At 38.3% G+C, this 26,499-nt stretch overlaps 1 protein-coding gene, 1 long non-coding RNA gene and 1 pseudogene across 2 annotated transcripts; 1 reads left to right on the top strand and 2 right to left on the bottom strand.

Annotated features, from left to right (window-relative positions):
- Positions 1-1,323: 1,323 nt before the first annotated feature.
- On the bottom strand, positions 1,324-5,417 carry LOC112575903 (tubulin alpha-3 chain-like). The gene is made up of 6 exons (XM_025258049.1): positions 5,265-5,417; positions 3,950-4,172; positions 3,487-3,635; positions 3,168-3,320; positions 2,509-3,036; positions 1,324-1,987 (listed from the first exon to the last, which is right to left on the bottom strand). The coding sequence occupies exons 1-6, from the start codon at positions 5,265-5,267 to the stop codon at positions 1,592-1,594; spliced, it is 1,452 nt and encodes a 483-aa protein (XP_025113834.1). The 5' UTR covers positions 5,268-5,417; the 3' UTR covers positions 1,324-1,591.
- Positions 5,418-9,697: 4,280 nt separating this feature from the next.
- On the bottom strand, positions 9,698-16,083 carry LOC112575902 (annotated as a pseudogene).
- A 136-nt stretch (positions 16,084-16,219) lies between these two features.
- On the top strand, positions 16,220-20,271 carry LOC112575921. Its single transcript, XR_003101700.1, has 3 exons — positions 16,220-16,375; positions 18,278-18,468; positions 19,434-20,271. It is a non-coding gene; the product is annotated as an uncharacterized LOC112575921 (long non-coding RNA).
- The last annotated feature ends 6,228 nt before the right edge of the window (positions 20,272-26,499 follow it).

Below are 26,499 nucleotides of genomic sequence, written 5' to 3'. Positions count from 1 at the left end.
ATAACAAAACTGCATAACTTTCTTTTTGCTCCATGTCTTTTCAGTTAATATACGACTGCTGATCCACTAACAGCTTTTCACTATATGTATCTCCAGCTAAAGTGTACAATAACAACTTTTTATTACATTTATCTCCAGCTAAGGTGTATAGTGTACACTCAACCACTAATCCACCAACAAAGTTATGAAAGCTTCTTTCTACTACTCACCTATGTGTCTCTTCCTCTCAAACATGCTTGCGTTATGATATAAGAAGTCAGCCACCTGCATTTTCATGGTAATGAACTTGTCCTACTTCAGTATCTTAGATTTCTTTAGTTTCTCTTCTTTAGTATTCATACATACACCGTCACATTACTAGTCTAGACTAGTACTCTATAATGGGAAGTGCTGCCTATTTTAATTGAACTGAAACATGAGTTGAATCTGTGATGGGATCACTCTTGGTGAAATATTGGTAAAATGTTGGTCTATACTGTTCTAGTTTATTCCTCCCCTCTTGGTGCAATCGTATCTATTTATATTGACCCAATATTGAAAGTATTAAATTAATATTATATTGGATTAGCCAAAGGTTGGATCTACATAGGGTTCAATACTAGTGAAATAATGGTTCAATATCTTCCCCTGTGGACAAGCTCAAGGCGCTTCACATGAAAAATGGTGTGACACGAAAATAATGTAACGTCAAAGCAAAATGTACTGTACTCCAGAACAAAGGTCAACGTCTAAACACAGCACGCATCAGACAAGAAAACTCTGGGAGAAGCTCTTTTTTTTTCTGGAATTTTTTGAATTCTCTACCCTTTACGCGCAAAACTTCCAATTTAAGCCTCAAAACCCACATTCTTAAAAATTATTCATGAATCAGCGAACTTTTCCAATTAGTTATTAACTTAGTGCAAGCACTCAGCTCATGTCTTATACCTTGTCATCTGTTTATTGATGCGTATTTCTTCGTTGTATGGTTAACTGTCGGTTCGTTTCTTGTAGTTCACGTACAGCGTATTGAGAACACACACACCCTACCGTCAATTTCACTCATAAAGTTCCTTTTATGTCCTACGAAGCTACTTTAGAATAAAGTTACTATTATATGTGCTCATAGAATACGTACAAGTGTAAGTGCCCGGAATGAGAGGGTGTTATCAAATGATTATTACAAGCATTTATATTTTGGCATTATTTGTGGACTTGTTTTTTTAAATGAGTTTAACTATGTCAATTATATTTTAATTATTCTATAGCTATCATTGGCAAATAAATGTAACCTAGTGTACATTTTCTGTATACTCCTTAAAATAATAATTCAGAGAGACTGAATTCATTGATAGGAATACAAAATTTTTTTATTGAACTTGTGAAGATGAAGTCTCCCCTTTCCAAACGAAAACCGAAACTGGTTACAGCAAACATCAAAATATTTAGAGATAAAAATGCAAATTTACTTTTGTCTAATGGAACTATTGTTAGATATGACGTCAATCTGCTCAGACTATTGTCGGTATGTAGGATTCTGCAGAATATTATTTTCTGCAGTTGTGTTAAAGATTGTCTGGGAATGCGACAACAAATTCTTGTCTGCTTCCTTTTACGGTAAGAACAACACCTCTTCTCTCCTTGAAATCCATCTCCATCTTTGGGTCAAAAAGAATGCGGTCAGGACAGCTAATAAGCTGGCTTCTTTAATATCCTTCAGATGCTCCTCTTCTCCTTCGGCTTCCACTGAGTCAATGCCGACCTCCTCGTAGTCTTTCTCCAGGGCCGCCAGATCTTCTCGTGCCTCGGAGAACTCGCCCTCCTCCATGCCTTCCCCCACGTACCAGTGCACGAAGGCCCGTTTGGCGTACATCAGGTCGAACTTGTGGTCCAGTCGTGCCCAGGCCTCGGCAATGGCGGTGGTGTTGCTCAGCATACACACAGCACGCTGCACCTTAGCCAGGTCTCCTCCTGGTACCACCGTGGGTGGCTGGTAGTTGATGCCCACCTGAAACAAAAGTAAACAAATGCTATCTGGAATTGCAGAAAATGACATTTTTAGCGCTTGTACTTATAACCTCTATAGATTTATGCTGTTTAGTACCTCAGATCGTTTTACCTGGTGCGTTTGGACTACACTTACAATGACCCAAATTAAGGACACAAGCGGTCATGTAAATTGCCCCTTTTGACTGATGTCAAACGTTTTTCACAATAGTTTTTTTTTCCAAAGTCAATTTACATGACTATCTTCAAATATAAAAATGCAAAACCTAACAAACCTAGCGAAGGCATGTATGTGCTTAACAAAAGTTGCAAGTGAGAATTTTTTCTTCAATTGAAAGTCTGGTTTTTTTTTTCCTTATCATAAAAACCCTTCGATATTTGAGGGTTTTTGGCAGCTAAAAATATTCTTTTAAAATTGAACGATCATTTTCTCGAAAAATACTATTTTAAAATCTTATTTTAATTTTTTCTTCTTTATTATTTTCATTAAGTGTGTGTTTCATTCATATCTTTTTCTTTTACCTTAAAGCCTGTCGGACACCAGTCTACGAACTGGATGGAGCGCTTTGTCTTAATAGTAGCGATGGCGGCGTTGACATCCTTGGGCACGACGTCACCGCGGTACAGTAAGCAGCAGGCCATGTACTTGCCGTGACGTGGGTCACACTTCACCATCTGGTTGGCCGGCTCGAAGCAGGCGTTTGTGATCTCAGCAACAGTCAGCTGCTCGTGGTAGGCCTTCTCCGCAGAAATGACAGGGGAATAAGTTGACAACGGGAAATGTATACGGGGATACGGCACGAGGTTCGTCTGGAATTCCGTAAGGTCAACGTTAAGAGCGCCGTCAAAGCGCAAGGATGCGGTGATGGAAGAGACAATCTGACTAATGAGGCGGTTGAGGTTGGTGTAAGTAGGACGCTCGATGTCCAGGTTGCGACGGCAGACGTCGTAGATGGCCTCGTTGTCTACCATGAAGGCGCAGTCGGAGTGTTCGAGTGTAGTGTGTGTGGTCAGGATAGAGTTGTAAGGCTCCACCACAGAAGTCGATACCTGGAGTAATAAACATTTTTTCATTATTTGTTGCAGGTAATTTAATTAAATTTACATAGTTAAAGAATTTTTTAACATGGTGCAAAAGATCAGAAACATTCCATGAAAGGTACTTCGTAAATGCATCACACCTGAGGAGCAGGATACACAGCAAACTCCAGCTTGGACTTTTTTCCATAATCCACTGAGAGGCGTTCCATAAGGAGAGAAGCGAAACCTGATCCAGTGCCTCCCCCAAAACTGTGGAAGATGAGGAAGCCCTGAAGACCGGTGCACATGTCCGCCTGGATTAGACAGATTAACAGGTGATACAGTGATCTTCAACAGTTTATATAAGTTTCAAGTGTTCAAATACTTTGTACCACCAAGGGTACTAGAATATAGTTTCGGAAAAAAATACCCTGATGTTCTATCTGAAACTCGCATGCGTGCGTGGTCCTTTGATCTTACTAGTTTCCTAATTCGATCAAGAACAAGATCGATAATTTCTTTTCCGATGGTGTAATGGCCGCGCGCATAGTTGTTGGCGGCATCTTCCTTCCCAGTAATCAGCTGCTCGGGGTGGAAAAGTTGGCGATATGTACCCGTTCGCACTTCATCTGAAAGAGAGAAAAAATCGAGAACGCCTTGAGATAACCTAACTTTCCTAACATTGTAATTTGCATATGAACAGATGTTGAAAACATCAAACGCTATTTACTTTTTAAGAAATGGGACTGAAGCTTTTTCTGGGAGATTTTCTTATCCTGCCAAAATATTCTGAAGCCTCGATTGATGAGAACATTAAGGAATGTGAAAGAAAAGCCTTACTTTAACTAAGTCTAGAATAATTTTCGACTGTCACTCTCATCATTCTTTAGCAGCTCATTATTTCATGAAATTTTCAAAATCTTCAAAATTATAATTCACTTACCGATCACCGTCGGTTCCAGATCGACATACACAGCCCTTGGTACATGTTTTCCTGCTCCTGTTTCACTGAAGAAGGTGTTAAAGGAGTCGTCTCCCCCTCCAATGGTCTTGTCCGATGGCATCTGTCCGTCTGGCTGGATTCCATGTTCCAGACAGTACAGCTCCCAACAGGCATTGCCAATCTGAACTCCAGCTTGACCAGTATGGATTGAGATTACTTCACGCTGTTAAAAAAGAATTTTTACTCGCATTGGCTTTAATTAAGCAAAGTGAGGAATGTTGACTTGCACCGAAAGACAATGTAGTAAAATCTGTGTTATGAATACTCTAAGCACATACGGAACTTAACACATTTTTTATTCTACATAGAACCAGTATATCTTAATACAGTGCATTTTTCTAAATACCATTTGTTTAAAACAACTCATCTATTAGTACATAAAGAGTTACTTTTTAATTACATTACTTTATAATTGACCACTGAATAAAAGTAAAATCTTGCTTTTCCATAAAATGCCATGACTTTGTTTATTCAAGAGAAGCATATTTAAGTGCAGATACTGTCTTCATAGCGTTTTATTTTTTGCTCCTGAGTCCTGTATATTCAGAATCCAAGTTTTCAAATCTAATCCTCGGACCATCTTTTCTTAAGACAGGAAATAGTAGTTGCAACGATGTCGTAAGAGCTACAAATCCTCTATATCTTACACATAAAAGAGTTGGGGTTTCCGACTGTATTAAAAGTGAAATTGAAAACAAAAATCAAAGCTTGCCTGAGGAACGAAAAGGTCTGTACAAATAGTGCACTTAATCTTCACAACGGCGCCTAATTCAAATGTTAAAAATATCGAGATTTACGATAATTAATATTTACTGTACATTCCGGATTAATGATCTATCTCTCCAAACATTACTAACATCGTATTTATTATTATTGTTGTTTCTGTTGTTGTTAGGGATGCAGATCCAATGAATCCGAGCATAATGAAGTAGTAAATCATTAAATTTGAAAATAGAATTCGGATTCACCATGTGTAAATCATAAAAAAATATTTATTACTTTTAAAGAAACGCAAGAAATTAACTATGAGTTATGTATGATTCTATGATTGTGGAATTATCATCTCAAATGTAAAAAGAAAGTAACAAGATATAATTAAAAGCACTGATCTGCCCTTACTACTGAACGATAACGGTCGAACTCAGCTTCGTCTCCTTTGACCCACCTCACACGTGGGGTATAATTATAAAATAAACATATTTAAGCATTATATATTGTTTTATCTGCAACACGTGTATGTTTGAATGAGTGTTACCATGTTTTTGAAGACTAGTAGCACTTTCAGCCCAAATGACAAGAGATTTGAACACCGCTCCAAAGTCAGAAGTGGTAGCGACAAGAAGGAAATGTCAGTTTAAATTTTGTGACGTCAATTTTCCCTCTAAAGTTTAAAGGACTGACGTCACTGCGGAGAAAGCCATTGGAGAAACAGTTTGATCCGAGCTCCGCGAAGCACATTGTCATTTACGGAAACATCCGAAGACTTATTCTTGTTATTACGTCAGTTACCTCCTTTTTTACTGCTAGTATTAATTAAATAATAAGTAAATGACGAATATGCTAATAAATATAATTATTCGTTATTATTTTATTTTGTTTGAGTTTGTGTATGCACTGCTGGTTAGCACGGACGTATATAGTTCGTGATGTGAGTAATAATAATAGTAATGAACATTTTTATAGCGCTTTTCCAGTGATTTACTCAGAGAAGTGATAGACAGACCTAAACACATAAACGGAAACACTAACAACTATGCACCCACAATCTCATTTAAAAGAAACGCTCACTTTACAACAGACATACGTACTCATACACAGGTAAATACAGACACATTAATTATGCCCGCTCATGGTCAAAACAGTGTTACATCATTGACACATGCATGTATTCTTCCCCTCACCACCGCAAACTATAACTTTACAAGAAATTTCGATGGAAAAGTGTTCATCAGACATTAATTGTTCCACTACTAAGCGCAAATGTTACTTTTCACAAAGAGTTGCTGCAAATTGGAACTCACTGCCAACTAACATGATATAGTACCAGATTTGAATAACATTAAGAACTCACTAAATAACAGTCCAAAATTTGTAGAACTATTTCAGTTTTGATGGTCAACAAAATATGTCGTGAAACTTTAATCTGCTTGAAACTCGATCAGACCCAGACATCAAGTACGTGACTTTAAGAGGGGAGGTTAATAGGTCGCAAAGCCTAGGCCGATGATGGTCAGTCCCTATTGCTACAATATGTTATCATTGTCATCGTTAACATTGTCAAATTCTTCGAAGTACAGCACGCTGCTTCCTTTGTGGGCCAGGACAGGAGACATTCGATCCGTAGCATTGGATGGTAAAGATAAAGAAATAGGCAAGAGCTAATTCTAACTGTCATACATAATTACCTCATTACCTCCTTTCTTAAACTATGTTCGAGATAATAAAAATAAAGTCAATTTATTAAGTGTTTATCCAACCATTAAAGGCTACCTCACAGCACTTAACAAAAAATTATAAACACAAACAGAATAATAATAATAACACATACAATGGCACATGCAATATAACATTCAAAAGATAAGTCTATAGGCTGATAAAAGATATGTAGCCTGTATAATTGCTCCTATTGCGGTCCTATGCTCCTTGGGGAGTAACAAGGACTAAACTAATTGCTCTTAGCTTGCTTAATCCAGTTAAAAACTGTTAGTGAGGCTGTAAATGCTCCAGTCCACACATTTCCAGTAAAAGTCTTATGCAGCACACTATCTCTGCCTGTCAGGCATGCTCAATTCCCTTCACGGTAGGTGGTGTGAAGTCTAAATAAGCTGATGACATAAACAGAATGATATAGGTTGTAGCAGACTGCATGTACATCATAAACCACATTCTGCAGTCATAGCAGACAAGCACAAGGACATTGACAGTGCTCCAAGCACCACATCCAACAAACGGCTCACGTCATATGTACTGAGGTGCACTCAAAGTTTACTTGCAATCAATGAGTGAAGGTACAGTTGAATTTTTTATTTCCAGAACAGATTAGGAGCAATGTCTCACTTTAAAATGATTCTAAATAGGAAACTTTGTGTTGGAAGAAGACAAGAGCAAAACTCATATAAAATAAGTCATCAAATAAACGTCATCAGTAATATTTTAAAAACTGATCAATATATATTTATGGTAAGAAAGTGTAAATATTTTAGCTTTTAGAAAATGTAACATTCCCTGCAACAATCTTAACAGCTTTTCTTTTTTTAGCAAACATCTCACATCATAGAGGGTGTGAAAGCTGGCTGATGGGCAGTACTTCTATTGTACTGGATTAGAGCATTGCAGTTCCTTGAGGAAAAACTGTTAGAAGTGGTTATATGTTTTATTTTATTATATTGTGCAAGACATTTAATGGTAGCATTTTCTCTGACATGTGGAAGTTTGATTTAAGTCAAAGTATTTGGAAAAGCGAGCTGTACCCTCTATATAAAAAAAAAATGCTATCCTTTCATGTATGCCTGTTAAAAAATCCCTGCAACTATTTATGCAATTCCTAAACTGCAGAAAACTTTAGCAGTAAAAAAATATCATAAATATCATACCAAAAGGTAGTTATTTACAGTTTTCCAGTTGAGCTCTACAGCATTATCAAAATTGTAACTAGAAAAGCTATGGTTCCACAGTGTACAGCAACTTTAAATTTATAGGTGCTATGCAATAATTTACATGGACAGATTTACCAGGAATCTTTCATTCAGTTTGCAGTTTTATATATGTAGATGATATAATTGTCATTGATGTGCGGTACTTCTATAGAAACTGTTGCACAGGAAAAAAATATGTTTGTCTTACATTCTGCAACACAAGAAACTAGAAGCACAAAAAATTCAGTAGAATTGCTTGTGAAACAAGATAGTGTTCCATACCTCATTCAGTTTTCACTATAAATATATTTTTCATCCGACATTGGTATGGGACATCAGTTTAGAACTGTTTTCTTTTTTAACCCCACTGTCCACTTTTCTAGCTGGCTATATTGTCAAGTGAAGTGATGTAAATGTCTCTTCTTTGATCACTTGATCATTGACATTGTGCTTTTAGTTGAAAATCAAAGTCTTGGTGTCACATTTATGTGGTCTGACATGCGTGCTTTTTCACAACATAGAAACACAAAGAACTGATTTTCTTAGAGCTTTCCGAGCCTGGCATAACACACAAATATTCAAAGTAAACAAATTACGTTAAATTCTCAGTCACTGTGGCATATACATCTCTATATGTATATAAAAAAATCATAAATATCAGTTCCAACACTTGAACACAATCTTAATAACTTGTTAACTGTTGATATAAAGAGTCAAATCTCACAAGGCATTTTCAGTTTGATCGTAACTCAGATTACCTCCCCTCTCATGTTTTATGCTTCTACTATTATTCTAGCAATTTTGTGAAAGGTCCATTGCTCAAGACTGGACACAAAATTTTTATGCACAATTACATGTAACTGAGAGCTTTCTCTTTTGTAGGCCAGGAGCTCTGATGAGGTTACATGTACTCTTTTGTTGAGTCTACCCCCAACCAAAGAATTTGCCTGCACTTCAGTTAAGCATTCAGCTTTTGCTCAGGTGTGGTCTCATGTATCTCTTCTTTGACACAAATCTGTTGTTGACCTTGGTGCTTCTCCAGTCACCTAAACTAAATGAAAAAATATTTATTTTTTGTGGTAATAACATACTCTTAGGCTCGAAGTGTGGGGAATGATCCTTCTATAGGTAATTATGTGTGCATCAAGTTTTCCCTCACTCACGTTAGATATTCAGCACAGTGAAGGAACAAACTGGATTACCCATAGAGGACCAACAGATTGCAGAAAAATGATGGCATTTGCCAGTGAAAATCCTAAGCAAGTAAATCCCAAACTAGAGATTGCCCATTAGTACCAGCACCATCAGAATTTGGGAGGAACCATTCAGTACCATTTGCTTCTGACGGCCCCTGATAAAAATGAAAACAGCATAATTATATACAGGTTTTCAGGATTAGGAGGCTTCAAATCAGTGCTGACCTACTTAAGTTCAGAATATGAAAATAATACAAAATATTTGGAGATCAAATAATGTGGTAAAACTACGAATAGCAAGAATGGAAGGATAAATGAAGGGGAAAGCATAGAAGTAAGACAATATGACTCAAAAATGATATCTAATAGAAGGCTTTTTAAATATCACGTGTACCATCCATTCTTTTTCTTTTGTAGTTTTAGAGTCAAAATAATCAGTGAAATCTCCAGCTGGGTATAAAAAAAGATCTTGGGTTTAATTTATTTGACATGAAAATCTTTTCCTTCACTTGATGACATCCAACATTTTTGAGCTTTTCACAACTATCAATCAAATTACCTGTGATTCACAGACCATGAATGCTTCCTGAAAAATGTGTAAGGTGAGAATATTTCACGTCTCTCTCTCTCTCTTTAACTGTTTAAATGGGTCATTCTGAAAGCCTGATTGGATTATTTCATAATGCAGAATAGACCAATATAACATATTTTTAAAAAAACAACAAATATCAATTTGACAAGCTGTTTTTTATAAGCCAGCACAATAGGGTACTTTATGTTTTCCTTAAACCTATGTTTTTCTCTACTGCATCCAAAAAGTCTGCCACACGCAGTTTCTGAAATCTTAAGAGAATTTGTGACAAGATACAAACTTTATTTAACATGAACTGTTAAGAGGAAAATCTCCTCATTTATGCTAAATAATTAACAGTAAAAAGATACAAATCGAATGCTATATAGAAAATAAAGTCCTTAAATGATGCGCAGATGTTACATAGTTGATAGTAGTCAGACACGTTTTGCTTTACCTAACGTCAAATCTGACATAACTGAAATCATTGCAATCTGCGCCCATTTCTATTATACAACACATTATACTTAAAAAAGATATTTTTATCTAAATTCATGTCCCATTCAAGATTGTCCAGAGTCTAATAAGTTTATCGCATTCGTTAAAATATCGTATTTGATACAATAATGCTCGAAAATAAAAACTCTTAAAACTCGTGTACCACTTTGAAAGGCAGTGGAACAATGTACTGAAGATTGTTCTAATACTCCGTCTGCTCCTTCTTCTTCTCCTTCAGCCTCTACAGATTCGAGGCCGACCTCCTCGTAGTCTTTCTCCAGAGCCGCCATATCTTCACGTGCCTCGGCGAACTCGCCCTCCTCCATGCCTTCCCCCACGTACCAGTGCACGAAGGCCCGTTTTGCGTACATCAGGTCGAACTTGTGGTCCAGACGTGCATAGGCCTCAGCAATGGCGGTGGTGTTACTCAGCATGCACAAAGAACGTTGCACCTTGGCAAGATCTCCTCCTGGTACCACCGTCGGTGGCTGGTAGTTAATGCCCACCTGAAACATAATTACGCTACCATCTATAATAATAAACCACATGTACATAAGTCACTAACTGTTGCACCCATAGAGATTTTATCATTTACGAACACCGCACGCGTTCGTACCCTGGTGTAACAACTACGAGGAAGCAAACTGTGATTTGCAGTTTTTCAAAAGCCGTAAGGATTTCGCTAAATAAAGTTCACAGTCTTAGTATGAACGGCAATAGCGCTTTCCAGATGTATCTGTTCAGTAACAAACATGGAAACGAACCCACTGGATAAACTAAGATTTAAATACAACAGATATATGTCTATATCTACAGTTTTAAAAAAATTTGAAAATTTTTCAAAAAAAAAGTCTCGCATATTTAGCATCTTCATTTTTCTACCTGAAGTTCATTTGCTCTATAATATTGCGGTAATTTAAAGACAAGAGTCTCGCGTTTCGGTGTAAACAGAGGTTTCTCAACAAAGACGTATGAATGAAAATTGGTACCTTAAAGCCTGTCGGACACCAGTCTACGAACTGGATGGTGCGTTTTGTCTTAATAGTGGCGATGGCGGCGTTGGCATCCTTGGGCACGACGTCACCGCGGTACAGCATGCAGCAGGCCATGTACTTGCCGTGGCGAGGGTCGCACTTCACCATCTGGTTGGCCGGCTCGAAGCAGGCGTTAGTGATCTCAGCAGTGGTTAATTGCTCGTGGTAGGCCTTCTCTGCAGAGATGATGGGAGACAACGTGACCAGTGGAAAATGTATACGGGGATACGGCACGAGGTTGGTCTGAAACTCGATCAAGTCGACGTTGAGGGCGCCGTCGAAACGCAAGGAGGCGGTGATAGAGGACACGCACTGGCCTAGGATGCGGTTGAGGTTGGTGTAGGTGGGACGCTCGATGTCCAGGTTGCGGCGGCAGATATCGAAGAGGGCTTCATTGTCTATCATGAAAGCGCAGTCACAATGTTCGAGTGTGGTGTGCGTGGAGAGAATAGAGTTGTAGGGCTCTACCACCGCTGTAGATATCTGGAAAGTTTTCAGATGTCATTTTCGTTACTTTAAAAAAAAAATCTTTTACGCTTATATTCTAATTATATAGGCTGGCATCAGCTGGGAAAACAAAATTACTAGAAAGGTACCCAGAGTAAATAAAATTTTTCATACTTCCTACAAGCTACAGGTTGTCTTAAAAAAATAGAAGATAGTTTGCTCCATCATGTCGTCAGTGACGCACATTTTATTTCAACTTTTCGAGATATGCTATTCAAGCTGGTTGTATATATGAGCTTTCACTATTATTTAACAATTAAATGTTTACCTACGGCTCTGTAGTGTACTTTGCCACTTTCGGCATAAAATGCTACTGACCTGGGGAGCAGGGTAGACACCAAACTCTAGTTTCGGCTTTCTGCCGTAGTCCACAGAGAGGCGCTCCATGAGAAGAGAAGTGAAGCCTGATCCAGTGCCTCCTCCAAAGCTACGGAAGATGAGAAAGCCCTGAAGACCCGTGCACATGTCCGCCTGTTTGATATTTGGAAAATCAACTAAAAGACGACATTCTTAATAATGATGATGATGATTGATGATTGATGATGGATGGATGATGGATGGATGATGATGATGGATGATGGATGATGATGATGATGATGATGATAATAAAGAATTAATAAAGCGCAATATCTCGACCAAGGGCGAACTTATTGCGCTGAACATTAAATTATGAGTTTAAAATGTAGCTTTTCTGTGCCCCCTCCCCCAAAAAAAATAATCTTCCTACAAAGCAGAGAGAAGAGTTAATGAATGAATTTGGATTAAGAAGTGTCGATGCTTTTTCCCAGCTTTAACAAAGTCTGTTTTCAATTGTAATGAACGCTTGTAGAATAAACCATCTCCTTGTATGTCTACAGGCCTTGTTTTATTGTAAGAAAGAACAGAAAAAAAAATATTCAAAATTAAAATAAAATTAAAAGCAGAATACGGTATGGAATTTGCACGCACCAGCTTCCTAATACGATCAAGGACGAGATCCACAATTTCTTTCCCGACAGTATAGTGGCCCCGAGCGTAGTTGTTGGCGGCATCTTCCTTTCCGGAAATCAGTTCTTCAGGATGAAACAGATGGCGATATGTACCCGTTCGGACTTCGTCTGCAAGTAAGGAGAAGCAGAGAAATATAAAGTTTGTATGAAAGCGAAGACAAGCAGAACTCTGATGTTTTCAGGGATATATTTTACTAGGACGCTTCATTAATCCTTATAAAACGATGAGTCAAGATCATGGCATTGCAGGGGAAGTACGGGGAAGGCAATTTTCTGTACTTTTATTGCAAAGTTCAAGCTTTCTCCTTTCCAAACATTACTAGGTTTCTTTGTCTAATGTTTACCTGACAACAGAAATAATAAAAATAAACATCACCCACTGTCGTCTTCACAGTCTTCAGTTATTAGCCAGTATCTTTGTAATAGTTGTATGCAGTGCTATAAGGGTTAATAATATGATCTACTTTCGTAACAGTATACGCCATTTTTCTGTCATGTTTCCCCCCATCTTTGTTTTAAAATGTCCTGGTGAAGCTTGACGTCGACATGTTGAACAACTATTGCCCAGTTTCCAATATGTCTTTTCTCTGTAAGATCATAGACAAAGTACTTCTGACACAGCTCTGGGCCTACTTATAAGAGCACTGTCTCATTCCCCAAACTCTATCAGCATATTTTCACAGTACTGAAACTACTTTAATTAAAGTGACCACCGACATCTGCTCTTGACAGTGGTGGTGTTTCTTTCTTAACTTTACTGGACCTGTGGAATTTCTAACCCCTTATGCGTTCAAATCCTATCTCACTTATTGGATACAGACTGTATTCGTTGATACTCTAACATCTCGCCCTGCTCCACCTTCCTTAGTCGTCCCCGCAAGGTTCAGTACTCGGCCAGTTCTGTTTATTTTGTACACAAAACCACTTTCACCATGCATCCTCTCTCACTAGATTTCTCATAAATCATAGGCTGACGTCACGTAACTGTGTCTCACTCTGCTACTAGAACAATAGAAGCTTATATTAGCGACTTTAAAGACTGGATGATAACGAACACACTTAAATTTAACGATGATACAATGGAAGCCGTTTTATGTTCGAGAAGAAGAAATCAGCCTTCGCTCGTTTATCCACCAAATCTCGTTAAGGTGTGTGAAACCAGCATCACCTTTGCACCATCCGTTTGAGGGACCGTGTCAGTCCTCTCGTTTGCTTTCTGCATTTTCTGCTACCCATCCATTCTAGCATCCAGTACAAACTGTCAGTGCTATGTTTGCTGGCTCCTGTCACGAGTATTTTTATGAACTTCTAGTCCTTTAAGTCCCAGCAAACAAATACGCTTTTCGTCTGACGATTGTCTCCTAAATATTCCTGTCACCAGAACAACTTTCTCCCTTTCCATATGCACCACCTACCCACAATTGAATCATTTAACTGTGCACTAAAAATGTATCTCCTAACAACAGTCTACGCAGAACGGAACGAAACACTTTACACGATCGAAGATCATTGTGTGCTTCCGTTATGTCTTGGAAAATTAAACTTTATTAATAAGGAAATAAAAAACGGAAGTAACTATGTGTAAAATACTCCCTTGCTATCCCACTTACCAACGACTGTCGGTTCAAGATCGACAAAAACCGCCCTTGGTACGTGCTTGCCTGCTCCTGTTTCACTGAAGAAGGTGCTAAAGGAGTCGTCTCCCCTCCGATGGTCTTGTCCGATGGCATCTGTCCGTCTGGCTGGATTCCATGTTCTAGACAGTAGAGTTCCCAGCAGGCATTGCCAATCTGAACTCCAGCTTGACCAGTGTGGATTGAGATTACTTGACGCTGGGTTTTAAATGGAAAAACCACATATGTCACGGAAAAACTTTCAAATTGAAAATACTTTCATTTTCCCATGGGTATTGAGATATTCAATATTTAGCCTTCATTATTATAAGACAATAAATAAAGTAATAAATTCTTTTTAAGGGCTAGAAGTTTCTTGTATTTTTTCATGAGCACTCCTTCTTGTACTAGTAAGTATTTCTATTGCAAAAGTTGAGTAAAGTCAGAACATTGCGAGTCTGGAAAACGAGACGAGCAGATGATTTCTGGACTTTCTGAAGCTTATCAATGATGTACTGTGGACAGTCAGGATGAAGAGAGTTGCAAGAGTCTAGTTTAAAACAAATGAGCAGATAAGAATTTTGGTGGCTGAGATGGACTGATTATAGCGAATGGATAAAAATATTATTACAACATTTTGTTATACATAGGGGCTTAGTAATCTACCGCTCAAGAAATCCAGAAAGAAGAATCTGAAAGACAATTCTGACCTCATGCCTACAAAGTTAAAAACCAGAACACACTTAACCACCTCTATTGTAGTGTGCGTTCTTTAACGTGCTATTAACGTTTATCACTGTCGTAACACAATACTGTGTTGAAACTTCAGCAAAGCAAAAAATCGCAAGTAAATTAATATTTAAACAAGGACTTTTACAATTGATGATTAGAAAGAATATATCTACTCCATTTCTTACCATTTTTTTTTTCTTGAAGGCCACGCAGTAAGTTTTTTTCTGAGCTTTTGAAATATGACAAGTAACGCCGCCACAAATTTCAAACTGACTAAGAGCTACAGCAGAAGCGTTGCACCTGATTTTTGACGTAATTACTTTGCTAATATTTCGTAGATCAGAAAAAGATCACGCGAGCTACAACCAAACTCCGCGAAGCATGTGACATCTTTTCTATGTACAGTTTTTGCCAGAACTGTTTACTCGCAGAAAACATTTAATGAAAAGTCAGGACAAACCTCAGACCACGGTAATTAAATGAATGAAAAATAAAGAAAGGTAAAAGCAGTCAAGTAAAAATTAAGCAACTACATGCATGAGTTTGTGCCAGTAACACTCAAAACATCTTGCTCATAGCAGTGTTGAAGAAGATTGGCAAATAAACATGTTGCATTGCTTTCCAGACTAATAATATTTGGAAATCTCCCACAAAACAATGTGTAAACTAAAGAGCTCACGTGTCTCCATCCATAGTCCTTTAATAATTGTGTATACGTTTTAGAGAGACACCCCATAAGTGTCCAGAAAGCCGTGGAGAAAAAACAAAAGTTTTCACGATGAAAAAACACCCCATATTTTAAGCAAAAGCATAAGCGTTATGTGTGTGAAACTCTGATTATATATTGACTTGAATCCTCTCTCACTATCTCACATATACACAGCCTTAAGAAGGCCCCTTACCATAAGGTCACGTGCAGACAATCTGCACATGCGTCGAGTTTGATAGCAGAAGTAAATCATCTCGTTCTAAAATCCCAAACTTGGTGACATTCTGTGAATCTTGCCTCCAGCGCCAAGTGTACGTTAAAAAAAAATCTATAAATATTGTGGTTTTTGCCATTTTTTCAAGTTTTGATAGCATATATTCTGCTATTCTGAAGAGCTTGATCCGGCTTATGACAGTCTTGTATTTTCTTGTTTCGATCTGCCTCGATGCCAACTAGCCATGCACCGATCGCTCAGTTTGCCTTGACCGAAAAGATATTTTACTGCTGCTACAGTCATAATTGCGTTGATCCATAATTAGGTTTTTATATCTAGACACCGAAGCGACAGAAATGAAGGGATTGCCCCACCCCTACCACTACCTAATCCACACACATAAGCATCACTGTACATGTGAAGAAGCAAACCTCGATCCGTGCAGTCGAACTAGAGAGCTTAGACAAAGAGAGGGATCACTCGCGACCGCAGGGAAAACTCGTCGTTTAGAGTTATCTTTCGTAACGGGATGCTAAGAAACAACATGGCACAAGGCGATCGTTTGAGGCAGGTGGGCAATTTTGCTCTGCAATAAACTGTCAGAACACCAGATTTAAATCAATCTGACAAGAAAAACGTTTCCACAATTTCCCAAAGGACGAAGAGAGGTAAGCTACAAATTTATTCTCAAATTACGATCCATAAGTGTACTGTAGTTGAGAGCAGTCTACTACAATGCGTTTGCTCAATTTCTATGATTACTGATTATACTGTGAAACTGTGTGATGAATTCTCACTGATCTGATTACAAACCTATTTAAATTTGTTATAGTATTTTCATTTAAGGCATTCGTCACTGAGATGAGGTGTTATAAAAATATTTGTTATTAATATATTGAAAAAATTAATACAACAAGTGCAAAATATGGATGAATTTTACGAGAAGGAAAGATTTTGACCATCTTACACCATCTGATGTGTATAAAAAAGGATACTATCTCTGCTCGGATCATTTCCAGGAAAGTCAGTACAACTGTCCAACCCCACAAAAAAAAGTCTTGTCTGGAATGCAGTCCCCACAATTTTTTTCCATTCCAAATCCTCCATGCAAGGTTGATAACTGAAATCTAAGCTCTCTGGTCGAACCACATAATGACTGAGCCACACGTTTCTTCCCCAAGTAAAAAATTACTCACTGACTCGCACAGCATTTAAACAGTATTGGTATGAATTACTTGCACAGCATTGTTGTATAAATAATTTCTACTGCATGAACAGTATCTTTAAGATGTAATTCAGTTGAGTCAACTCCTTCCTGAAGAACTGTTCAGTAAAAATGTTAGAAAAGTACAAAGTACAATATGCTTGGGTAAATGACTTCATTTATCATAGTATCACTATGGCAGCTGCTGTATGATGTCATGGATCCCTACCTCCAAGTTTCTTTTAGGGTTACCCATATATTAATTCCTTTGAGTAACGGATTCTCACCCATAAGGCTAGATCTTACAGCATGGTTCTTCTTGTATATATCCTCTGTCCATGGACACATCAGGTATTTCCTAGAATTTATCAGGTGGCACTTACCCATCCTGGTAGAAGCAGACAGTTAGATCAACTTTGACTGCTTATTTGTTCAGGAAATCCCATATTGTTCAGCTCACTTCCACGTCTGGATGTGGTTCTCCTACCTGTAATCTGTAGATACACTGTTTTTGAGATGGTTGCTGTGCTACTAAATTGAGGATGGCCTGATAATAGTGTACCTACACTGGAAACTACACTTCTGCTGTCCTCTAAGTGCCCTGATAAAGATGAAGATAAGACCTCAAGGCTTATCCCGTAAACGCTTCTAGAAAGAAGTGTCAGTAAGAAATATATTACAAATAAGAATAATAATAAATAATTTAAAATGTGTAAAGCGCATACTCACACTCCTAATGGAGTATGCGCATAGCACCTAAGAACAAGAACATGTACAGCATATGAGGGTCAGGAAAACAAATAACATATGAACTATAAAAGAATAAACAACAGTACTAATGAATGAAATCCAATGCAGAAAACGCAAAAAGGAACCAAATAACAAAAATAAGAGCTGATAATAACATGATATTACAAAAGGAAGGATGTGTAAAAGAACTAGCATGGTGGAAAAGGGTGCTAGGAATAATGTTTATGGAAGAGGTGCGTTTTCATTGCACATTTAAAGAATTCAATAGTGGGTAGGTGGTGGATATGGAAAGGGATGTGATGCTGCCATTTTAAAATCTTTCTGTTGTCCCTCTTTTATTTCACCAGTGTTGAAAAGTTGAAAAAGTATTTGCTGTATGTTATTGAATAAGCTAAGAATTGGTATAAACATCATGTGTACATAAAAATGTTTCCAATTCTCCTGTGAATGTTCACAATGTTTCAGCAATACTGTCATCTACTGACTTTTCTTAATGTTCAGTGTTTTCACATCCCACTGCCAGTCTGCATTTGAATGTATTTATGTTAAGAGTGCATCCTCTGTCCTGAAGAAAGTAAAAATGTAGCTATTTTATGAGTTTTTTTATTCTTTACAGTACTTTCCCAGCTGCACCTTTTGCAATGTCAGTGGCCAGAGATGGCCATAGTGTATGGATGCAGACAAAGGCTTATTACACAACGTGGCAACCCTTCAAAACTACAAAAGGTTAAAAAATAGGCAGCCATTAAATTGTACAACTTTTGCTGGACATTACATGGCATCCAATTGGAGAACTATACAAGAGTGGTAAGAAAACTTTTTACATTGTTGATTTTACTCATAGACTATTTAAAACACTTGAGCTCTTTCATTGTTATTATGCATTAATTCATTACTTTTTTAGTTATATTCTTACATTGTAATTTTGCATCTCTATTCATTCCATACACTTTTAACTTTCACATTACTTTCCCACCACCCTTCCCTCTACCATCATGTCAAAGCAGTTTACTTCATATTTTAATTCTAAACTACATCAACTTTTGCCATTATTGTCATGAGCTCGGTGTACTCTGTTTCACATACACATGCACATACAAAATAATAGTACACAACCAATTTAATGTGAATATCGCTTACGGCTAAATGTGGTGGCTTGTCATGCCACCGTGCCAGCCCTCTTTGTTGTTTTTAGGTGTAGTTGCTTTGTGCTCACTTACTTTCCTATGCTTTCAAAGAGGAAACACCTTCCTTGCATTTCTTTAGGCGGGTACTTTTATTTTAAAAGTTTACAAAATGTTCTGATCCCTACTTAAGTAAAAAAAAAAAAAATGTATTCTTGAATTTGATCATGCAATTTCGTTATATTTTTGCTTTTTTCTGTAATGTATTTTATTCTAGTTATTTAAAAAGTGGATAAGTCCGCTAAATGTTATGTGAACTGTCAATGCTTGGGTGACCGAAAAGAGATATTCTCCATTTACTCAAAGAAAAAATACCACTTGTAAATGGGAACTTTGTGGGATATATAACTTCACATGATTTGGTTGAACAAGAATACGCGAGATTAAGATTTGCTTAGGTGGTGGATTAGCATTGACGTACTCTTGAAATCCATATGTCTCGTAGACGAGCTTCCTAAATCACTCCTCTAATCCTGTCACTGCACTGAAACAATGATATCATTTTCTTTTTTAATTTTTACTAAGTGATCAGAGCAGGACGAAAAAAGACTTTAACATATGATCTAACACTTGTTTTCTTCGTTCCAGATCTGTCATGTAAGTTCAACAGTGGCAATAGCATTTTAGCGTGTCTCCAAATGCTGGAAACATTTTTTTCTAAAACCTTCCTTGGAACATTGATAAACGTAAGGTTTTTGACAATGATATAATCATTTGTGGGATCTGTAGATATTAGTTCAAAATAACATGCCAGTGCTTTCCCCTTCAAACAATTCAGCCATTATCCCAGATTCATCTCTCTTCCACTTTAGTGAAAATTTTTTTTCCCCCAAGTCGGAAGAGGTAACTTTAAGAGGCATATATCATTTGTCTCATGGGGCGTGTAGTTTTCTTCTATCAATATATAGCTTTCTTTTTTCTAACTTTTTATAGCAGGTTTTTCTTTTGGTTAGATCTCTAAGGGTAGTCTGCATGTAGCATTTTCTGCCTTACTGTCAAATTTGAACAGTTCAGCTTCATGGCGCAGTTGTATAATCACGAACTAGTGTCCCGTGGCTGTTTCACTTACCAACCCATTGCTGACATAATGTTATGAAAGTTCGCATATAGTACGGATCATTTTGAACATTTTATTTAATGGCTATAAGCCCAGGGGCATTTTTAGCCATAACATCACAGTTATAAAAAACATAATGACAATTTTATCTCAGTAACAAGCTCACAACAGGTGGTGACAATATAGCATCGAGTCTCAGCAGCTAAGGTCAATTGCAACTGTGTAGTTGAATCAGAATGCAGCCCCGGTGGCGCAACGGTTAGCGCTGTTAGCGCCTGTCACCAATACAGTGAAGGTTGGCTGCCCTGAGTTCATTTCTCGTCTCGGGCATGCTGTTCTTTCTCTGCACGTGGCATCTGTTTACAGGGCTGGCTGCCCTCCGCCAAGGACGGTCCCAAGCCCGGCTGAAAAAGGAGGACCCAGCACCCCCACCCCGTAAAACAAATCCTTGCTACCCAGGAGGGGCGAAGGGCCTAAAAAAAAAAAAAGTTGAATCAGAAAAAAACTACGTAACAAAATTCCAGACTGCAAACACAGTTTGATAGTTTATGAACTCTTGTCTCGTAGTCTCTAAACAGTATTCCTTGTCAGCCACTCATATTTTTGGTAACTCGCATCTGTTTAACCTCCTGTGCTCAGCAGCATCCAAACAGAAAATGTCGAGTTCCTTTATAAGTGTAAGCTGACTCCTTTAGTGAGACAAGTTTACTTCTTGAATAACTGTACTAACGCGTATGAAAAGAAAGTAACTGTTCTTTGACGAAAGATACATGCTCCACACACATATACAGCGGACGCAGACGATGCTTTCGTACTCTTCTCACTTTACGAAGCCTCGCGTTCTCTTCGTACTCACAGCAGACGACACGACGTTTTAAATGGGCAGAGAATTTTAAAAGAACAAGCTTTACATACATTTCTCATACGGTCTCTCATCGATAGCATACTACGTGGTTGTTTACATACACTGCATTAATGAGATTTCCCATCCCTGCTAATTATCATGTGTTTAATACTGCCCTCTGCTTGGAACTAGCTGTACACAGATGGCACTGGTGAGGTCACATCTCTGTGGCTAAGCATGTGCTTTTTTAACTCGGACGACCACCTACAAAATTTCTTACATGCGCTGTGTCACCTGCACTCTACAGTGCTTTCAGACGAGTAAGAATAAATCAAAACACCAACAACAATTTTAATTTTCAAATAAATATAATTTGAAATAAAAGAAAACACAAAATAAATCCAAATTTCCCTACTCACAGTCCTAACACAAGTTTCTTCTAATGTCTCAAAATATTCAATGTTCTTGCCGACAATACAGTTCCTCACAAAGTCTCCACTTTAAAACAACGCAAAATCTACACTTGAAGTAGCAAAAAGTTTCTACTTGAAAATGACACTAAGTATCCACTGGCACCGACACCCTTCCCGAAAATGTTAATTCAACGATGGTCGGCGAACCCCAGGCGGATACGAAAAATAAGAACAAACAAAAGAGAAAAGCACAAAAAACACAAAAACCTGGAGAGAAAAAAATATAGCCAGTCTTTAAACAAATGACAAGTTCAAAACTCAACTATTTTTAACCATATTCATAAAATATACACAAACATATCGCACTCATCCAATACAGAAATTTCCCCATTCTTCAAACATTAAAATACAGACTCGCCGAAAATCAACAGAAATACACACTCGCCTCAACAGGTTCAATGTTATACAAAGATACAAACAAATCTGGTAACTTCCAAGTCTGTTCAGGACTTGTAAAATACAATACAAATCTGGTCAGGATTTGTACACAGGTCTACAACACCAAGTCCTTTCAAGACTTGTTACAAAACAAAAACCGGACGCACTGACAACACCGAGGAGACTGTTCCTTCTCCCTGCTCCCGTCAAGGAAAAACTCAGTCACACCACAACCATCCAAAACACTACAACACTCTTTCCTTTGTTCTTCGAACAAAGCAACCTATCAACACCAACTTGATTAAAACAAAGACCGGCCGGCCATCCCTGTATGGCGCGGCACGTCTCAGGCTGTTGACACTGACCGCCGCAGTAATTGGTGTGAGGTGTTTTGAAGTTTACATGACAGTCAGAACACTGCATGACAGACAGAAAACACTGGTGAGGTTTCTGATCACTGTGAATCACTATATGATTCTTTACATCAAAAGACCGCTTGAACGATTTCCTACATACGCTGCACTCGAAAGGTTACACATCACAGTGATTCACCATGCGCTTTTTTAGGGTATGAGGTGTTTTGAAGTTTACATGACAGTCAGAACACTGGTGATGTCTCTCTTCAGTGTGAGTCACCTTGTGGTTTTTTAGGCCATGAGGTGTTTTAAAGGCTACATGACAGACAGACCTTCGTGACATACAGTACACTGGTAAGGTCTCTCATCACTGTGGTCAGATCTCTTATTACTGTTGGTTTCCTTGTTCTGTTTTAAAGTATCTATTCTTTCTAACACAACGCTACATGGATACAATTGTAAACTTTTAAATCAGAGTGCATTATCATGTGTTTCTATTCTTTCTAACACAACGCTACATGGATACAATTGTAAACTTTTAAATCAGAGTGCATTATCACGTGTTTCATGAGTAGTGTTGAAAAACTAAAAGAACATAAACACTGTCACCTGCACTCTACAGTGCCTTTCAGACGAGGAAAATAAATCAAAACACAAACAAAAATTAAAATTTAAAAAATAGTATAATTTGAAATCCAAAAAAAAAAAAAAAAAAAAAAAACCCACACAAAACATGTCCAAATTTCCCAACCCCACAGTTCGAACACACGTTTCTTCCAATGTCTCAAAAATATTCAATCTTCTTGCCGACAGTACAGTTCCTCACAAAGTCTCCACTTGAACAGCACAATGTTTTCGCTTCTAACGTACACAAATATATCCATGTGAAAAGTAACACAAAGTTTTCACTTCTTGAAGTTATATCCAACTCAGCGCTGGTCAGTAATCCCCGGTGGATACGAAGAATAGGAACAAACAGAAGAGAAAAACACAAAACACAACAGAAATCCAAAAGAAAAAATCCAAAAGAAAACCTGGAGAGAGAAAACAAAACCACTCTTTAGATAAATGCAAATTCAAACATATTCATAAAATATACACAAATATATCACACTCATCCAATACAGAAATACACATTCACCGAAAAATCAACAGAAATACACACTCGCCTCAACAGGTTCAATGTTACACAAAGATGCAAACAAATCTGGTAACTTCCAAGTCTGTTCAGGACTTGTAAAATACAATACAAATCTGGTCAGGATTTGTACCCAGGTCTATAACACCAAGTCCGTCAAGACTGGTTACAAAACAAAAGCCGTCCTGCTCCGGACGCACTGACAGAGGAGACTGTTCCTTCTCCCCGCTCCCGTCAAGGAGAAAACCCCAATCACACCACACACATCCAAAACAATACTACACTCTTTCCTTTGTACTTCCAACAAAACCTATCAACACCAAACTTAATTAAGTCCGCGGTACACCTGAAACAGGACCACAGCGCTACCTATTATTGCCACCCGTTTGACACAGAAGTGAATGGGAAGCCAGACGGGATGGCGCCGTAGTCGCAGGTCGCGTTGCTAGTGAGAGGGGGTAAAGAGGGGATGTAGTGTGGGCTGGAATAAGCCAAAATGACCACCTGTCCATCACGTGTTAGCTAAGTGTGATTGGATAAATCTAGATAGTGTAATAGTCGAAGTGAATCTGTGGTATGTTTGACCAATCACGAGAGAGAAGAACCCGCGCAGATGAGAATTTAACATCACGATCGGCGAAGGATCGGGGTCTTTCGCACCGGTGCTCGAAGAGGAAGGTTGTAGCCGAAATCTGTTCAAGGTTGTTCAGATTATCTGAACTGAACTGTGAGTTTGTCTTGGAATCGTGACGGCTCTAGCACAACCGACTCAGAGGCGTGGAAGACCCGCTCTGTCGCAGAGTGTTCGACGCTTCATCTCCAGTATCTGTTTGGTCGCAAACAGTAGGGAAGGCTGGTAGATAAGTGTCGGTCCTGTTAGGCGATGTTAAGCTTGAGACAGCAGTCCGGCCTAGGGACGTGAGACAGACACGTGGTGGCAAGCGGTGGTGCCAGAGTCTCAGCGCTTGCGAGGGAGTCAGCTACGATCGACGGAGCATCATCAATGGATTCTCAGGACGTCAACATCGGAGGGGCCTCTCAAGTGACTAGAGACTTGTGTGAAGAGATAAGTGGCGAGTGCATATGCGGTGTGTATTAGTTAAGTTGATTAGTGGCTCATGTTACCTAGACTAGGGATAGAGAAATAACTGGACACTTAGATAACGACCATATGGTTATATTTGAAACTGTATCATTTTGCTGTAATTTGTATAATCCTCTCGATGATTAATAACCTTCTTTTATACGTTAAATTGCCTTGAGTTGTTCATTGGGGTTATGCGTGCTTGGGGGCTCGAGCTAATTAAAAGTGTTAATTGATAAGCAATTTAGTGTGAGAGCACGCGGTAAATGTCGACGGGATTTGGTAGATGTATCGAGAGTGTGATAGGCCGAAGGACGGAATCACAACCTCTACCATCTCCACGTGCTCTTCCCCAGAGTTACACGACATTCAGTAACAGTCGCATGTGTCTGATGTTGTTGATTTTCTCTCATAATATCTGTCACCTCAGGAGTTATGCATCTAGCAACACTCATTTCTTGACAATTCTCATCAATGTTATTCTGCCACATTGCATGCTGACCAGGCTACCCTTTCTGTCTTCACCATGTGGGTATGATCTTGTTCTTCTTGCTCTTCTGTCTTTGCACACTGCACAAGATCCTGCTCAGTCTTAAGGGGCGGTAATGTCACGCTTGACCACTTCTGGGAACACACCACGTGCTATTGTCCAGGCGACACCGACAGTCCACTGAAGGTTGGAGGAAAGTTTCACAGCTGAGACACAAGTTGGTTTACAGTCGTCCCTACGATACAGCGAAGCAAGAGGCTATAGGAACTGTTAGAGACCCTTTGCTTTCAAATCATGATGCGAGTCGTTGGTGATAACATTCTAGTAGCGGTAGTAGGTCAACACTCACTTAGAAAAAAAAAAAAACAACCAAACTGCTAATAGTTTTACTGATCGATCTATTTGAAAAAATAAAAGAACAGCAAACATGTTTATTTCAAGTAACCAATCACTACTGCTTTTTTTATCATTTATACACTAAACTCAGTAAAGCTAATCGTAGTATAATACACAAAACGAGTCAAGCATGCATGTGCATAGATTCATGATTGTCTCAAACACATTGCAGGTAAATCAAGGTAAGCTTATCTAGGTGTGCTTCATTTTAAAGACAGAAACAAACTTTGCGTCCCTTTCACAGTAAGATGCATGGACCTTTAGTTTGTAGATTGCCAGCTATTTTTAGTCTTCATTCACTTATTAGGACAACCCAGTTACACAAGGTAGTATCAGTTTATTTCTTATCCAACTACCATTACTCTTCTCTCATAATTTGATATATTTTCTTCGGAATATCAGATTTTTATCACCTGGAAATTTGTAGCATTGTAGACTCCAACGAAGTTCAAAACTTGCTGGATTTCGATAAGCATAAGGTATTCTGCCTTTGATTGCAGCTGAATTTATCTTCTGTTTAGGAAAATGTAAGAGTACCGTCCCCTGATTGTCAATCGACTGATTTATCCCCCTTTGGGTCGTAAGCGTTTCGTTTACCCTGAAGTCAACCTTATTTTCACAAGTGAAAGTAATTTCCGAATCAAGATAAAAGTGCCTGAGGTGGAGGGTAAGCGGTGATAATTTTACTGTCCCTGGTCAAGAGTAAGAATTTTCCAACTTCATTTGGATCTCACTCAAATATAAAAGCTAAAGGGAGAATTTGTTAAAACTGTTGTAGAAACAGGCGCATACTACTTTTTACATAAAAACTTTTCCCAGACAAAGAATTTTCCATGTTTTTCCTTTGTTGTAAACCGTTCTCCACCATTTTTATTTTAATTGCTGTTTGATTAGACAATGCATTTATAGTGTATGAAAAGAAAGGGTTACTAATGAAATCTATAATACTAAGAAATAAATGAAATCACACAAATATGGTTCTTACATATTTATTAATCTGTGTTATCTGGGTACAAATATGTGATGACAATAAACATATGTAGACATGATGAAACGCGTCTGCCTCAGTATTCTGCACATCTTGTCATGGACATTCCAAATGCGGAGAGCTGACGTGGCTCACCCGGGGATAACAGTTACCACCAACTGGGAGGTTAAAAGAATTCGACTGTTCGGCACCCGAAGGCTACCTCAGGGGAACAAAACCTCTCATCAGTTTTCTAGACACGCTGCTTAATTTAGTCGCATCTGGTCTCACTTACACAGTAAGCCACACACCAACAGAAAGAAGCAGTTTATCTTATCATAGGGTAAATATTTTTAGAAAACTAGTCTCACACACGCGCGCGCGCAAACGTTTCTTCAAACACGCATTCTACTCCTACTGTAAAACAGACATACTGCAAGGGGTTTCGTCCTTATGTAACTTCTCTAATCG

The sequence above is a fragment of the Pomacea canaliculata genome, linkage group LG11, assembly GCF_003073045.1.
Source record: "Pomacea canaliculata isolate SZHN2017 linkage group LG11, ASM307304v1, whole genome shotgun sequence".
In the NCBI taxonomy this organism is placed as follows: Eukaryota; Metazoa; Mollusca; class Gastropoda; order Architaenioglossa; family Ampullariidae; genus Pomacea; species Pomacea canaliculata.
The sequence above is the reverse complement of the archived record's forward strand: the minus strand, read 5'-3'. Positions and strand labels throughout refer to the sequence as shown.